At 36.8% G+C, this 17772-nt stretch overlaps 1 protein-coding gene and 1 long non-coding RNA gene across 4 annotated transcripts in view; one reads left to right on the top strand and one right to left on the bottom strand.

Annotated features, from left to right (window-relative positions):
• The window catches only part of PUS10 (pseudouridine synthase 10), a 71685-nt gene that overhangs the window by 22371 nt on the left and 31542 nt on the right, over positions 1–17772 (top strand). For all 3 annotated transcript variants that reach the window (XM_042932353.1, XM_042932352.1, XM_042932354.1), the window contains exon 5: positions 15773–15807. In XM_042932353.1, coding sequence (XP_042788287.1) covers positions 15773–15807 — 35 coding nt within the window. The remainder of the gene's footprint in view (positions 1–15772; positions 15808–17772) is intronic.
• The window catches only part of LOC122216088, a 43385-nt gene continuing 38695 nt past the window's right edge, over positions 13083–17772 (bottom strand). Inside the window, exon 5 of the long non-coding RNA XR_006200698.1 lies at positions 13083–13258. This is a non-coding gene — a long non-coding RNA (uncharacterized LOC122216088). The remainder of the gene's footprint in view (positions 13259–17772) is intronic.

Raw genomic sequence — 17772 nt, 5'->3', positions numbered from 1 at the left:
CATTCATTTCTCATATTTAAGTAATGGCCTTATAGAAAACACAGATTACATGATGAGTCCTCGAAGTTGAACTCTACCCTCTATTCTAGAATAGAAATATTTTCATTTTCATTTTATTAAGTTTTGTTTTTATATTCATCAGTAGTTATCCCCTGTCTTTGCCCCTAAAGCTAGAGTTTAAATGTGCCTGATTTTGATCTATATAAAATAGAATCATAACATAATACATCTTTTGTGTCTGGCTTCCTTCATTTGATATTATTTTTAAGAGATTCATCTATATTGCTATGTGTAGCTATAATATATTCATTTTCATTGTTATACAGTTTTCAGTTGCATAAATATACTGCAGTTTATTTATACTATTATAAATGGATATTAAGTTCATTTCTGGTTTTTGGCTACTTCCAACAGTAAAACCATAAGCATTCTTGTAGCTGTATTCTAGTGCACATACGTAGGAGTTTATCTAGGCTATATGCCTGTGAGTGGAATTGCTGAGTCATAAGGAATACATTTAAATAATATAATCTGAATTAACACTACAATTTATAGCCTATTAATCAGCTTTATTAGCTCATTCCTCCTAAATCAACTTAATGATAACAGCCTTAACTTTTCACTAATATTTTCTGACTCCCTGTCAGTGCCCTTATTAACATTAATGATACAACTTTGTCCACTAATATCCATAGCCAGTCAATTTCATCTATCACTAGATGAAAGAATCACCAACCTTCCTTAGAAACTATATATTACAATACTAGTTATGCTACAAATATTCTTAATTACAACTTTTACTGCTATAGAATGAATTTTATTTTATATTTTATTTGAAGCAACATTAATTCCAATCCTAATCATCATCAGCTACTAAGGACACCAAATAGAATGATTAAAAGCAGGACTTTATTTTATATTCTAGTAGGATCACTCCCACTTTTCATTGCCCTAATCTTTATCCAAAATCTTACAGGTTCATTAAACTTTCTAATAATTCAATCCTGAACTGAAACAGTATCTAGTTCTTGATTTGGTTGAATGTCGACATTGGCTCAGGTCATGATCTCACGGTTTGTGGGTTCAAGCCCCACGTCGGGCTCTGTGCTGACAGCTCGGAGCCTGGAGCCTGCTTTGGATCCTGTGTCTCCCTCTCTGCACCTCCCCCACTCACACTCTGTCTCTCTCTCTCAAAAATAAAATAAAAACATTAAAAAGAAATCACTCACTGCATATTCCTTTCTTAGCCACATAGCACTAATAATTGTAGCCATTCTTATCTAAACACCATGAAGTTACATAGGAGCTACAGCCCTAATAATTGCCCACAGCCTTACATCAACACTATTTTGCCTGGCAAATTCAAACTATGAACAAATTCCCAGCTGAACTATAATTCTAGCTCAGGGATTAACAAACTCTCCTTCTACTAACAGCAGCATGTTGACTTCTAGTGAACCTTACCAATTTGGTCTTATCCCCAACAATTAGCCTAATTGGAGAACTATTTATAATTAATTACATCATCATTTTCATTATCCAACATTATCATTATCCTAATAGGAATTAACATTGTTATTACTACCCTATAGTCCCTTTATATATTAATCAAAACACAATAGAGCAAACTGTCATTCACATGAGAAAATGCTCTCATAGCCCCACATTTACTGCCCTGTTACTTATATCAGTTAACCCCCAAATTATTTTGACATCCATTTTTAATAAAAATAAAATTAAATATATTTTACCTAATAAAATATATTTTAATATATTTTAATAAAATATTAGATTGTGAACCTAATAATAGAAACTCAAAACATCTTTTTTACTGAGAAAATATGCAAGAATTAATTCATGCCTCCATGTATAATAATAACAACAGCTTTTTTAAACTTTTAATGGCTAGAAGTAATAATCCATTGGTCTCAGAACCAAAAAGTTGGTACAACTCCAAATAAAGGCAATAAATCTATTCACCTCTTCTATACTAATTTCACTATTTATGTTAACTTTACCAATCATAGTTATCACTTCTAAGATCTATGAAAGCAATCTATATCCATACTGCATAAAAACTATCACCTCATATGCCTTCATCCCACAATATTTGTTTATTGGGCCAAGAAAAAATTATTTCAAACTGACACTGAATAACCATTCAAACCCTGAAGTTATTGCTCAGCTTTAAACCAGATTATTTCTCGGGTGCCTGGATAACTCCGTTGGGTGCCTGGATAACTCCGTTGGTTAAGTGACCAACTCTTGACTTTGGCTCAGGTCATGAACTCATGGTTTGTGAGTTCTAGCCCTGCATTGGGCTCTGTGCTGACAGTGCTGGGCCTGCTTGGGATTCTTCCTCTCTCTGTGTCCCTCCTCTGCTTGCACTCTGTCTGTCTGTCTGTCTCTCTCTCTCTGTACTAAATAAATAAACATTAAAAAAAAAAAAGAGTATTGCTTTTTCCACCTCAAGCCAGTTAGGCCTAACAATATGAACTATCTTAACGATATTAATCAACCATGTCTAACATTCCTACACGTCTACACATTCATGCATTACAGTTTTTGGGTTCTTTGAATAAAGCTGATGTATACAAACTTTTATGTGTAATCATTTGTGTGTATATTTTCATTTTGGGTAAATACCTTAGAGTGGAAATCTAAGTCATATGGTAGGTATGTGTTTAACCATATGAGAAGCTGCCATGCAATTTTCCGAAGTAGATTTACCAGTTTATGTTTATAATCCACCAACAGTATGTGAGCATTGTAGTCGCTTCACATTCTTAGTAACACTTGGTATCGTCACTTTCTTTCATTTGAGCCATTCTAATGGGTGTGTAGAGATTATATATTTATTTTTCTACTGACTAATAATGTTGAGCATCTTTTCATGTAGTTACTTGCCATTCATATATCTTTGAAGTCTCTTCACATGTGACTTTATCAAATATTTTGCCCATTTAAAAAATTTGGGTTGTCTTCTTTTCATTGAGTTGTAACAGTTCTTAATATAGTCCAGATCCACATCCTTATTATGTGTATATGTGTTGCAAATATTATCTCCCATGTTGTGGGTTGTTCTTTAATTTTCTTAATGGTATTTGTCAAAGAAGACAACTTCCTACTTTTGATAAAGTCCAGTTCACCAGCTTTTTATTCATATGGTTCATGCTATTTGTATCCTACCTAACAAATTTTTGTACACTGCAAGTTTACAAAGATTTTCTCCTATGTTTTATTATAAAAGTTTTCAGGGGTGTCAGGGTGGCTCAGTTGGTTGAGCCTCTGACTCTTGATTTCAGCTCAGGTTATGATCCCAGGATCGTGGAATCAAGCCCCGTGTCAGGTTCTATGCTGAGCATAGAGGCCTGCTTGGGATCCTCTCTCTCTCTCTCTCTCTCTCTCTCTCTCTCTCTGTCCCTCTCCCTCTCTCTCCCTATCTCTCTCCTACTCCCCCTCCCTCCCTCCCTCTCTCTCTCTCTCTCTCTCCCTCTCTCTCCCTCTCTCTCTCCCTCTCTCTCCCTCTCTTTCCCTCTTCCCCCCTCCCTCTCCCTCCTTCTGCCCATCCCCCTGCTCATCCTTTCTCTGTCTCTAAAATTTTAAATAAATAAACAAATAAATAAATAAAATAAAAAATTTTCTTCCTTTTAGCTTTTATGTTTATATCTCTGATCCATTCTGAGTTAATTTAAAAAAAATTTTTTTTTTTTTAACATTTATTCATTTTTGAACAGAGAGAGAGCATGAACGGGGGAAGGTCAGAGAGAGAGGGAGACACAGAATCCGAAACAGGCTCCGGGCTCTGAGCTGTCAGCACAGAGCCCGACGTGGGGCTCGAACTCACAGACTGTGAGATCATGACCTGAGCCGAAGTCGGACGTCCAACCGACTGAGCCACCGAGGCGCCCCCTGAGTTAATTTTTTAAATATACTGTGAGGTAAATGTTGATGTTTGTTTTTCTTTTCAGTACCATATGATGAAAAAGCCTTGGTTTCCCCATTGATTTCCTTGCTAACTTTGTAGAAAATAAACTGACCATATGTGTGTATATATATATGTGTGTTTTTCTTCCATTGATATGTCATCAGTGGATTGTATATCAATAGTAAACTGTCTTGATTACTCCAGCATTATAGTATGTCTTGAAAACAGCAAATCTTTGAGCTTTGTTCTCTTTAAAATTTACTTTGGTGAGGCGTGCCTGGGTGGCTCAGTCAGTTAAGCGTCCAACTTTGGCTCAGGTCATGAACTCAGTTCATAAGTTCAAGCCCTGCATCCGGCTCTGTGCTGACAGCTCAGAGCCTGAAGCCTGCTTCGGATTCTGTGTCTCCCTCTCTCTGTTCCTCCCCTGCTCACACTCTAACTCTCTCTCTCCCTCTCTCAAAATAAATAAACATTAAAAAAAATAATAAAATTTGCTTTGGTGATTCTAGGTCCTTTGCATTTCCATACAGATTTTAGAATCTGCTTATCAATTTATTTTTTTTATTAATTTGGCTTAAATTTTGACTGGGATTGCATTGAATTTATAGGTAAACTTGATAAGAATTGGTATCTGACTTAAATCTGGTATTTTTTAACTTCAAAATAATGCTCTTGTGTGTTTGTACGCATATGTGTGTGTTTTGCCATTCCTTGTGGCAAAGCAGAATCAATTCAGAATTTTTAGAATGAGAAAATTGTATTTTTTCCAATAAATTTCTCCCCTTACAGCACTGTAAATTAAATGGTAAATAAATATTAAAAAAAAAAAAAAAAGAATTGGTATCTGGATAGTATTGCATTTTCCAATGTGTGAATGTGGTATATTTCACTCTTTGATTTCTTTTAGCAATGCTTTATAGTTTTCAGTGTACAGATTTCACACATGTTTTAAAAGTTTATCCCTAAGAATTTCATTCTTTTGGGTGGTATTATACATGGAATTGTATTTTTATTGCATTTTTAAATTTTTCATTGCTTGTTTATAGAAATACAGTTGGTGTTTTATAACCTTGTACCCTGCAATTCTGCCTGACTTTTTTTCATAGTTGTAATAGTTTTGTTGGAGATTCCTTAGGATATTTTACAACATGATCATATTTTTTGATTACAAATTCAGTTTCTTCAGTTGATACTGATCTATTCAGTTTCCTATTGTTTCTTCTGTCAGTTTTGATAATTTGTATTTTTGAAGGAATTTGTTTCATCTAAGTTGTCAGATATATTGACATAAAGTTTTTCATAATATTTCTGTATTATGGACTAATATTCCCTAACAATGGTAATTTATGTCTTTTTTTTTTCTTTTCTGTGATCAGTCCAGTTGGAGAGTTACCAATATGATTGACCTTTCCAAAGAACCAGTATTTGGTTTCATTGATTTACTTTTTTCTAAATGTTTGTCTGTTTATTTACTTTGAGAGAGAGAATGCGCACAAGCAGGAGAGAGGAAGAGAGAGAGGGAGAGAGAGAGAATCCTAAGCAGGCTCCATGCCATGAGCATGGAGTCTGACACGAGGCTCAATCTCATGACCATGGGATCATGACCTGAGCCGAAATCAACAGTCAGGCTTAACTGACTGAGCCACCCAGGCACCCCTTGATTTACTCTTTCTATATATTTATTTTCTATTTCATTGACTTCTGCTCTTTATTATTTCCTTCCTTCTACTTTTTTTGGCTTTAATTTGCTCTTCTTTTTCTATCTTCCTGAAGTGGGAGCTTAGTTTATTTTAGGCTTTTCTTTCGTACTGCAATAGCAGAGTTGGGTAGGTGCACTAGGACATCCTGGCCAGCAAGGCCCAAGATATGTACTGTCCGGCCCTTTACAGAAAAATTTGGCCAACCCTTGCTCTAGGGGCTATAATATGCATCTTCACCTTAATTCAATCGGGTAAAATATAGTAAGTAACTTTACAACATTATATTTCAATTTATTGTCCTTGGTGTAATTGTTGTATATATCTGTTACATTTATATACCTTTTAACCCAGCAATGCAGTGTTACAACATTTGCCTTAAATGGTCATATATCTTTATTAAAAGAGAAGAAAACAGTGTACATACCTATTATGTTTACCTACAAACTTACCATTCCTAGTGCTCTTCATTCTTACTTGTAGATCCAAGTTGCCATCTGGTGTCATTTCCCTTCTTCCTGAAGAGCTTAAGGTTTTTATTTTTGTTTTTAATATAGATTTACTGGTGATGAATCCTCTGAGTTTTTGTTTATCTGAAAAGTCTTTATTTTTCCTTCAGTTTTATAGTATAGTTTCATTGGATATAAAATATTTGGTTGACAAAATTTTTTCCTTTCAGCACTTTGAATATGTTGTTCCAGTATCTTTTGTTACTTGTTTTTGGTGATGAGAAGCCTGTGATTAATTATACTGTTCCTTTTTATGCAACAGGTTGTTTTCTATGACTTCTTTCAATTCTGTAAGCTCTTTCTGCTAAATTGAATTTCTGGGCCCACTCAGAGTCAGTTTCTGCTGACTGCTGTTTTCTTAAAAACGAGTCACTTTCTTGTTTCTTTGCATGTCTAGTAATTTTTGTTGAAAATTATATATTGTCTTGACCCTCAAGAATAGGGATGTTTCTAGAATTTTGTGATATTAAGTATATTGTTAACTCTTTTCTAATAGATACTCTTTAAGGAAGTTTACTTCTATTCCAAGTTTAGTAAATTTTTTTTTAATGTTTATTTATTTGAGAGACATAGGGGGAGAGGCAGAGAGAGAGAGAGGGAGAGGAGGATCTGTGCTGACAGCACAGAGCCTGATGCAGGGCTCAAACTTACAAACTGTGAGATCATGACCTGAGCCAAAGTCAGACGCTTAACCAAATAAGCCACGCAGGCGCCCCCAAGTTTAGTAAGTTTTTCAAATCAGAAATGGATATTTGCAATCATTACATTTTTCTTTTTTTAACTATTATTGTAGTCAAGTTATTGAATAGATTTTCTTGTGTTGAACTTTTGTTTTCCTGAAATAAAAATTTTTTGTTTTATTTTAATAAAATTTGATTTATTAATATTTTATTAAGTTTTTTACATATATACATGCATATATGTATTTGTAAATAAGACTAGCCTATTGTTTACTTTTTAAATATTTGTTGCATCTTTTTAATGTTATTTCAGTGAAAGTTGTGTTCATCACACTATACATAGAACTACAAGCCAAGACCAGAACCAAAAGCAGAGTTATAGCCTGGTAAAGCCTCAGCTTATTCTTTTAGGAAATGGACTGAAGACTGTTGAGCAAAAGTTAGTTAGATCCCAGACTAGAAAAGACCCCAGTTCTCCTTACGTACTTTTCAAAATCATTTCCTTGATCCTGAGGTGGAGGGTGCACAGACAGGTTGAGCAATTACCTGGATTTTAACAATAGCCTCTTAACAACTGCCTCTGTTTCCATGCTTGTCCCCTATCACTTTAAAAAAGTAAATCATTTCGAGTCCTTCCTTGCTCACTCTCCTATTGTCCCCATCTCCCTCAGAGTAAAATCAAACTCCTTTAATTGCTTAAAAGGGCCTATAGCAGCCCTGTCTTAGCACTGCACCTCAGTTCTTTGACTTCATCACCTGTTTCTGTCTTCTTTGACTGTTCAGCCACATTGGCTGCCTTACTGCTTATTCACTGGACACACCAGGCACAACTTCTGCCTCAGGGCCTTTGCTTGCTGTTACTTCTGCATGAAAGGTTTCTTCCTCAGATATATTCATGGCTTATTCCCTCACTGCCTTCACATCTTTTCTCAAATGTTGCCTTCACAGTGAGGCTTTCCTTGACTACCGTATTGGAAATTGCAGGTCACTTCTTCCATTCCTCGTTCCTCTCTCACTTTTCTCCACTGTCTTTATCACTTCACATTGCATTTATCACATAAAATAGTGTGATTTCTTTGTTTTGTTTGTTTTATGATTCTTGGCCATCGGTTTTACAAAGGCAAGGGTTTATGTCTATTTTGTTTACTAATATATGCCTAACACACATGGGCACACAACATTACTTGTCATTGGGTGTGGCCACTCTGGACCATATTCAGCACATCTTGCCCAAGTCCCCAGCAGCTGCAGTGCAGTTTATGTCTGTCCAAAGGTCAGATTAAAAGGAAGAAATGGAGAGTAGGAGGAAGGAGGTCCTACGTTCTCCCCTACTGCCCTCCCCCGCCTGGGGCCCTCCTACTTTTTTTCTTTGCTGAAGAAACAGAAAGCCTTTGAAGTTGAGATAATATACAGTGGAGAAAGAGACAGAGAAAATCATGTTCCAAAATAAATGACAGTGTATTCTGTACTTTCTAACATGTTATTTAAAAAGAATAAAAGAAAATGAAGGGGAAAACCCCAAACCTTCTCCAAATATGTGGTTCTGGTCCCTTTTTCATTTCTGTTGTTTGCTTAAACTAAGGTGCAGTAAGTGATTTTCAGACTTTTTTTGCTTATATACCCTTCTGCTGCCCCAAAAGAAGTTTGAGAAACTATGTACTCCCTCACGTGTTTTGGAATCAATGTCTAAAATCTTTCAATTATAAGTTTAATTGGTAGTAAAGAATGTCACTTTTAAAAATGCTTCCATTGGACAGTATTCACAGGTGAAATGATTTGTCTTGGATTTTCTTTAAAAAAACAAAAAACTTGATGGGGGCACCTGGGTGGCTCAGTCGGTTAGCATCCAACATCTTCTCAGGTCATGATCTCATGGTTCATGGGTTTGAGCCCCATGTCAGGCTCTGTGCTGACAGCTCAGAGCCTGGAGCCTGCTTCGGATTCTGTGTCTCCCTCTCTCTCTCTCTCTCTCTCTCTCTCTCTGCCCCTCCTCCACTCGTGCTCTGTGTCTCTCTCTCTTAAAAATAAATAAGCATTAAAAAATTTTTTTAATAAAAAAAAATAAAAACTTGAGGTCATTTCTTTACAAAAAAAAGGTAATGGAGATGGATAAAACTAGATTGGCAAAATGTTGATAACTTGAAGCTGGCTCAAAGGGTACATGGGAATTCATGTATTATTCTTTCTACTTTTTTCTATTTATGTGTTTGTTGTTTTATTTTCTTCCTTTCATGTTGGAGATTTTCTCTAAATGAGTAAGTGATCTTTGTTCATTCATTGTTAAGCATAGGACATTTTAAAAGCGATTGAAAGTTAGGTCTGTATAGAGCAGGACAGTGGTGCTTGTGGACTGGGTTTTATTGGAGGAAAACAGGTAGTAAACTGACTTTTTTATGTGGAGAGACCATATATCACTTTCTGAAACTTTTCCCTCAGAAACCATCTAGTTCATTCAACAATGAATCCTCTAATCTTCTGTCCAGAGAAGTATAAGTTTGGCTGCCTCAGTACCCAGAGCAGGATGAGAGAGGGAACTGCAGGTCTCTATGCAGACTGTAAACTCTCACTGAACACTTCTGTTTTCCTTGCAGGGCCTTACTCCAGCCGTCCTCTTGCCAGGGGCTTCTGAGTGTAAATACCTCTAGTTTGGTACTCAGAGTATAAATCTGCCCTTGCATGGTGTCAGAGAGAGGACCTTGGGTTCTGTTCATTCCTCATACCACCTGTTAGCTGTTTCCCCTGTTAGCCCATTTCACACTCTGTTGTCTTACACGTCCAGTCCTCAGTTTTGCTGGGTTTGGAGGGGCGAGTATCTCCTTTTGCCAACACTTAAGAATCCACTTCCTATGCTCTGCTACTTTCCATTCCTGCATTCCTTTTTTTTTTTTTTTTTTTTTATTTTTTTTTTTTTTAATTTTTTTTCAACGTTTTTTATTTATTTTTGGGACAGAGAGAGACAAAGCATGAACAGGGGAGGGGCAGAGAGAGAGGGAGACACAGAATCGGAAACAGGCTCCAGGCTCCGAGCCATCAGCCCAGAGCCTGACGCGGGGCTCGAACTCACAGACCGCGAGATCGTGACCTGGCTGAAGTCGGACGCTTAACCGACTGCGCCACCCAGGCGCCCCTCCTGCATTCCTTTTTTGTCTTCATGTATGGAGGCTTGGGGTGATGAGTTATTTTTTTGTTTCATTGTAGATGGAGTTTGTTTTTCTGTTTCCCATTCTCCATCTTATGTTGAGATGGTTTTCCAAAGAAGAAGCAGACAGAAAGGGCTTTATTCTACCACCTTGAAGCCATAAATCTTTATTTTATAGTAACAAATTACTTTAGCATATTTATAAAGTAATACCTAAATTTTTAAAAATTATTTTTCAAGTGTATTTATTTAGAGAGATAGTGTAGGCCTGGAGCCTGAACTGTGGATTCTGTGTCCCCCTCTCTCTCTGTCCCTCTGCTACTCGTGCTTTGTCTCTCTCTCTTTCTCAAAAATAAATAAACATTAAATTTTTTTAAAAACCTGTTTTTCTTGGTAGTAATTTTGAGGTAAAATTGTATTTATGTCTTGAAATTGAGCTATATTTGATACATTGAAGTCTCTTGAATCTGCAAGTTCACTTTATGTTAACTGATATTTCAGTGAGGATGCTACTTTTCTAAAATCACATTCTAGGGGGAAATATATTTGCATCCCCTCAGCCACACCCAGTTGCTAACAGATACTTGTTGAGATAGCTTCGCTTCACTGATATTAACTTCAGAGTTACCTGTAATTTAGTTGCCAAGTTATCCTCTCATTAGCATATGACATTAAAGGACAGGACTGAGCCATATCTTTTTTTTTTTTAATTAAAATTTTAAATTTGAATATAGTTGACACATAATGCCACATTAGTTTTAGGTGTGCAACATAGTGATTAGAAAGTTTATACATTATGCTATGTTTACTACAAGTGGTAGCTGCTATCTGTTGCCATACATCACTGTTAAATATCATTGACTATGTTCCTTATACTGTGCTTTTTATTCCCGTGACTTGTTCATTCCATAACTGGAAAGCTGTATCTCCCACTCCTCTTTATCCATTTTACCAATCCCTCATTCTCCTCCCCTCTGGCAACTACCAGTTTGTCTTCTGTATTTATAGGTCTGATTCTGCTTTTTATATGTTTATTCATAGGGTTTTGTGGGGGGTTTTTTAGACTCCACATGAGTGATATTTGTCTTTATGTCTATCCCAGAGCCTTTCATTCATTGTCATCTCCCTTCCTCCATCCTACCCCACCTTCCCACCCCCATAGAATTTCCTCTGGTGGTTATTTCCAATTAAGTCCTTCAGAGCTAGGCAAACATCAGCACCTAGAATATTGGAAAATACAATAAGAATTCTCCTTCTTAAAACTCAGAACTTAGAAATAGGATTCTCCTGGGAACTGGGTCACTAGAGCTGTATACCCTAATTTTGCCTTGCAGATTCTGGGGCATTCTGTCTTTGCTGACTTGTCTTTGCCTTTTCCCTCTTGTCTTGTCAAAAATAAAAAGTTCAGTCTTCTTAATGCTGTCCAAAGGTTGTATTGCCAGCAGTGTTAGGGAGGGCTGGAGTGAGAAAGTTTAATCCCCCACTTCATTTTTTTCTCCCTCAACCCTATAGGGAAAGATAATGTAGAGGATATGAGTGGCTTTTCAAACAGAGCTGACATAACTTTTATTCATCAAAAGAGACACCCAGACTCATTCTGTTAGTCATTACATCATGGATGTGATATCAGAGACTCTGGAGAAGAAGAATAAGATTGAGGCAGGGAGGTGGTAGAGGTGAGGAGACATGGGGGAGGAAGGGTCTTTACCTCAGCCAGGTGGGGGAGCCCAGCAATGGTTATAAGAATGTATTCTCCTGCCTCCTCTCTTACCTTCCTCTTTCTGCCACTATGCCAGACACCAAACCTGTCGCGAAGTGAGGAGCAGGCCCCGGTGAGGCAGATGCTCACAGCTGTAGCAAGCTGGGGAATGGGGAGGAGGAGAAGGAAAGGTTAGGCAGGCATGCTGGGAAGAGGAAAGAAGACTTACTGTTGTTACTGACCTCGTTGTTGAACCTAATTCCCAGCTGCCTGTTTGTGTGCAGGTAGAATACATAAGTGTGTGTGTGTGTGTGTGTGTGTGTGTGTGTGTGTGTGTGTGTGTGTTAGGAGAAGAGAGAATAGGGGGTAATACCTCTAGCTTTCCACACAACTCTTGTCATTTTCCTGTTGGTACATTTTCTTTGTTATTATGAGTTATAAATGAGTCCAGGAGATGTGTAGAATTCAAAAGATTTTTAGAGTTTTAAAAAGGGCATTAGTGGTAATTTAGAAACCCTAGTATCACTGCTGGTCGCCAAGTCCTGCCGGTCTCTCTCCATTACCTCTTAAAGCTGCTTACTCCTCTCCATTCCCACACTATATTTTCCCATGTAGGATAATGAGGCCTTCTGGTATAAGAACTATCTTATTTTCTTAAGCTACCATGTAAGAAAAATAATAGTGTGCAGATGATGGCTGTTGTGACTTAATTAAAGAAGATCAAATATTGTTCATTCTTTGCGCTGCCCTGGGACTTTGTATATACGTAAATGTGGCACTTCTTCTGTTATGGTTTCATGCTTTGGAGTCATGCCCTAGCATGGCACTTAAAACCTGCTCATCTTTCGAGTTTCATCTCTAGTTGTTGAATCCCTACTCACGTTTATGTGCACATTATATATAACCTGAGCACCAGTTTTACTGAATTGTAGCTCCCCAACATGCCATTTTTAACACCTCTCTTTCTCTCTGTCCTTCCCAGCTGCCACCTCTACTTAAATCGGTGTCAATTTGGCTCTACTGTTACCCACTCTCACTGTTTGGTGCTAGATGAACCCCCAGCTCAGAACCCTAAGCTCAAAAGCCATTCCCAGGCATAGACTTTCCATGGTGTGTGTGTGTGTGGGGGGGGGTGGTGGTGGTGGTGGTGGTGGTTACCAGAATACACAAGCACTTTAGCAAGCATGTTCTTCTGCTTCATTTAGCACTTGCCTAGAATTCTGTAATACAGTTAAAGCAGAGTCTGGGATTAAGTTGTGTGGTTCCTGAATTTTCAGGAGATAACATACTGCCTTTGGTACCAAATTTGATTAAACTTGATAACTTTAATGCCATTTGGTTCTGTTGGGGAGGAAGAATTAAATTGCTTACTCTAGAGAATGATTTTTTCCCACTGACTAAGGAATAGAACATTTATTAAAATTATCTTGGTGACCTGAAAGAGAGAAATGTACTTTTCTTCCTCAGCAGAAGCAGGTCCAGGACATTATTAGCACGTAGTAAAAATTGAATAATTGAGCAACACTGACTTCTTTGGGATTCAGTCTTCCAGCCCCTGCTGTGTGATTAGTTCTGTCCAACCTGCTGGCATGCTTGAGCAGGAAGCCTGCAGAGGATTAGGAAGGAAAAACCCTTTAGCAAATCTCAGGTATTGAAGACAGTTGATTTAATTTTATATGTTACACATGGTAATCTGGTCTCCCTTGGCAACCTCCAGTTCTGCCCTACTTATAATCAGAGGATGGCAGGACATGTTGCAGATTTGATGGGCATCACCTGAAAGTGACTGTAGAAAACAGGATTTGCTTTAAAAGCAGCGATGAAAAGTTCACTAAAAAAGGACAAAAGAGGGGTGCCTGGATGGCTCAGTTGGTTGAACATCCAATTCTTGATTTTGGCTCAGGTCATGATCCCAGGGTCATGGGATTGAGCCCTGCATCAGGCTCCATGATGAGTGTTGGAGCCTTCTTAGGATTCTGTCTCTCTCTCTCTGTCTCTCTCTTCTCTCCCCCACTCATGCTCTCTCTCTCTCAAAAATTTTTTTTAAAAAAGGACAGAAGAGTCTGAGTCCCCTTAAAGAAGGGACAGATAGTTCTCTATAGCTTAGATACCCATGAGGATTTTATTGATGAGAGAAGTTCCAGAACTACCTATGGCAGAGCAGTTTGGGAATCAAGTCATGGAAATCTTTTAAGGGATAATAATTTTATTATTTGTGAATTGCAGTTAAGGTTTTAATTCAAAAATGACAATAATACAATAATAGTTACTATTTGTTAAGTACATGCCAAGAATCTTACTTGGTTCTTTACATACACAACTTCATTAAATTCCCACAGTGTCCCTTGAAGGGGAGTATTAATACCCCTTTATGGATGAAAAAACAAGTATTTATTGACCTCTTAAAATATGAAGGCTAAAGGAAGGTGGGGCAATATTGACTGCAAGTTTCAGCTTTGGGAGACCATTATTCACTTTTTTCTATGATCATAAAGTCCTTTAAGTCTTAATAGCCTCTGTTACAAAACAATATACTAACTGATGCCCATTAATGATGACTTTTGCCATCACTGAAAAGTTTTGCCACTGAAAAGTTTCAGTTCATTCATTTTAGTCTAATTGTTTCATTTGGCACATTAGGAAACTGAGTGCCAGCAATTTAGTAATGCCTAAAGCCAGGTCTCCGGACTCCTAGTAATTTGTGTGTTATACCATATGCCCACATTCTTTGAAAGAGGGCTTGAGTAAGTGAAGGAAAGGAGGATGGGGACTTGTAGTGCTATCAAAGGTGTTAGATTGAGCTAGCAAAGTAAACTACTGAATCAGAAGGTACTGATGAGGTGTTTAGGCATTGGGAACAGCTCTAGTTCTAGGTGGCTCATGTCTGAACAAAGTAATTCACCTAAGATTTCTGAAAGAGTATAAATCTTTAAAAGGATCTAGTGTCCCTCTGGTCTTTTGAAGTTTAAAAGGACAGGATTCTACGTATGAATCACAATGTGTGTGTAGGGGTGGGCGGGTCTAATATTCTAATAGCAATAATGAATGGCCACTCCTGTGACATGTGGATGCAGAGACTACATATGGTATTTTATTGACTTACACACGCGTGCTTCTGTCATGTTCACAAAATGCTATATGCTGAGGTAGGACATGTCATTTGCTTTCTATAAGGTGACAGCTGTGGGATGTCAATGGCAGACTGAGAAATCTTAGTGCCACACACTTACTGTGTCAAGCATTTTGCATGAATTTAATCCTTATAACAACCATGATTGTGAATGTTATTGTCTCCATTTTAGCAACTTTTTCAGTTTTTATTAACTCTTCCCAGAACATTTTCTCTAACATTTTATTATGAGCATTTTTTAAGGTTTTATTTTTAAGTAATCTCTACACCCAACACAGGGCTCGAACTTACAACCCCAAGATCAAAAGTTGCACACTCCACCAACTGAGCCAGCCAGGAACCCCTATTATGAGAATTTTTAAATGTTCAGTAAAGTTGAAAGAATTGTACAGCGAACACCCATATACCTACCTGGATTCTATCATTATTACTCTTTCTATATTTCCTTTATTGTATATCTAGTCATCAATTTATCCATCCACCCATCTTAGTTTTAGTTTTATTCCAAAGTGACTTACAGATGTTGGTACACTTACATATGGATATCATTAATTAGATAGAATTAAAAATGTGTAGCTCTCTTTAAAAAAAAAAAAACTGAGGCCTTTAATTCTGTTTGGGGGACATAGTTTGTTCTCCATTACTTTGGGCCTTCCTCTGTGAAGAAGTAAGATATTTTAAGAAAAAAAGTAAACTCCTTATGTTACAAACTTGTATCTCATTAATGAGATAGAAATCTGTAGGGAGGAGGGAGATACCCCTGTTGAGTTCCTAGGCCACAGTAACCCAGCGTTGCAAAGTGGCATCTTACCTCATTTCTGACTTTAAATGAGATTGAGGTCATTGCCACATTTCTGAACACTTACTACTCCCCTAAAAAGAGTTTGATTAGCAAATTAGTTAAGCACTTTAGTAATGATATTGGAACTTCATTTCAATGAACATTTTTCCCCTTTTCTCTTCTTCTGGGTGTGACTAAATTGCCTACAGCATGCTGCATGGTTGCTGGTAAAACAGGAAATGGGGTAAGTAATTTAGGTAGGGAATTTTTTCTACCATTTAAATATAAGCTACCTGATTCTTTTTTTTTTTTTTTTAATGTTTATTTATTTTAAGCTACCTGATATTTAAAGTACTTTTACTACTACTGCCTCCTTTTTTAGAGTGAGTTCACTAGCTCCTAGAGAAATTAACAGAAAGAAAACAAATTTATGGTATGACTTAGGTGTCAACCTTATTTAATTAATTTATTTGCATGGCATCTTACTAGTGTCTATTAAAGTGGATTCATTTTTTTGTAGATTTAACAAGAATGTAAATACATATTTTACATTTATATAAGGCACTTATATAATGTAGTTTGGCAAGCTGTTATAAAAGAATAAATTTTATACTGGTCTTAGAAACTAAATTATAAAACTATGCTCTAAAAGACACAAAGTAAAATCCTAACTAAAGCAGAAAAACAGTTGAGTTTATACACAGATAAAACATATAAAACATAGGTCCACAGTCCTTTATCTGAAACCCTTGGGGACCAAATATGTTTTGGAACTTAGAATTTTTTAGGTTTTAGAAATGCAATATGGTGTTAGATACCACATATAACATACCCCTCCCCTCATGGTCTGAGGTGGTACTCTGTAATCAAACACATTTATATTTCTGCAGTGAAACATGAATATTCACACTAAGTTTGATACACAAAGTCTCTAAAAAGCTTCACACGTTCAAGTCAGTGTTTGCTTACCGAGTTAAGAAAAAATCTTTAACTTTCCAGACCCTCTTGGATTTTGAAACTAAAAATTTTATACCAATATAAAAAGGGCTATGTGACTACTAGAGGTTCCTGTGTACTCTGGAGAGAAAAGCACAGAGAGAAGTATAGATTTCTGTATTAGAATCTTATATTTGGTTAAGTGATTTATAAAAAAAGTAATTGATTTGGCTTGTTTGTTGATTTATTTCCTCTTTCATATCTGCTTTTCTGGGAGGGTAATAGCAATATATCTGTCAAAGGTTTTGGGGTTTACTTAGGTTGTGTTAGATTAGTCTCAAATGCTTGTGTTTCTGGAATGATAAAATTTGATCCTGTGTTTGAGAAATTTTTTAGCACAGAGAATGCTATTTTCTAAATGTTTCCAGTTTCCATCCACATTGCTTGTGAGCTGCTGTTGTTATCCTTTACTGAAGAATTTTAAACTAAGCTTAGCTCTTCAAAAGATCCTGTTCAATATAGAGATACTGGAACAGAAAAAATATAAACTACTAATCTTTTCCCTCAGTGTCCATAGTTCATTCTACATTCAAAATATTGTAGAGGAATTGCCATTAAAGAATTGATTCAAGGAATTAAGAAAAATTAATTGTGCTTGGATATTTTGGTTCATCTTTCCTCTGGAATGGCTGTCATGTTGTATTGATAGAAAAAGTGATTTGCAGTTGACATCCTTATCAGTAGTTATCTGACACAGGAGAGAGGGAAACGTGGTACTAAGTACTAAATTGGGACTGAATTTAATTCAGTGACTACTAATTCCTCTAAAGGACCATCAAGCATATGCTAAGGACTTCTATGAAAACATTTACCCTACATTATGTTAGAAAAGTTATGGGGTGCCTGGGTGGCTTAGTCGGTTAAGCATCTGACTCTTCATTCTGGCTCAGGTCACGATGTCACAGTTTGTGAGTTCAAGCCCCATGTCGGGCTCTCTGCTGATAGCATGGAGCCTGCTTGGGATTCTGTCTGTCTCTGCCCCTCCCCAACTTTCTCCCTCTTTCACTCTCTCAAAAAAATAAACTTAAAAAAAAAGTTATTAGCCACATTCATGTGGCAGAAAGTGAAATCTGGCATTTTAAGTGTTAATTATTTGCCTTATATATTAAGGTTTCCAAGCTGTCTACTAACCCTTTCTACCAGCTCTTTAATCTGGAAGGAAAAATAATGGAATTTTTTTTTAACTGGACTAAGATATCTAAATATATTTAAA

Source organism: Panthera leo, chromosome A3, assembly GCF_018350215.1.
Source record: "Panthera leo isolate Ple1 chromosome A3, P.leo_Ple1_pat1.1, whole genome shotgun sequence".
NCBI classification, from domain to species: Eukaryota; Metazoa; Chordata; class Mammalia; order Carnivora; family Felidae; genus Panthera; species Panthera leo.
The sequence above is the reverse complement of the archived record's forward strand: the minus strand, read 5'-3'. Positions and strand labels throughout refer to the sequence as shown.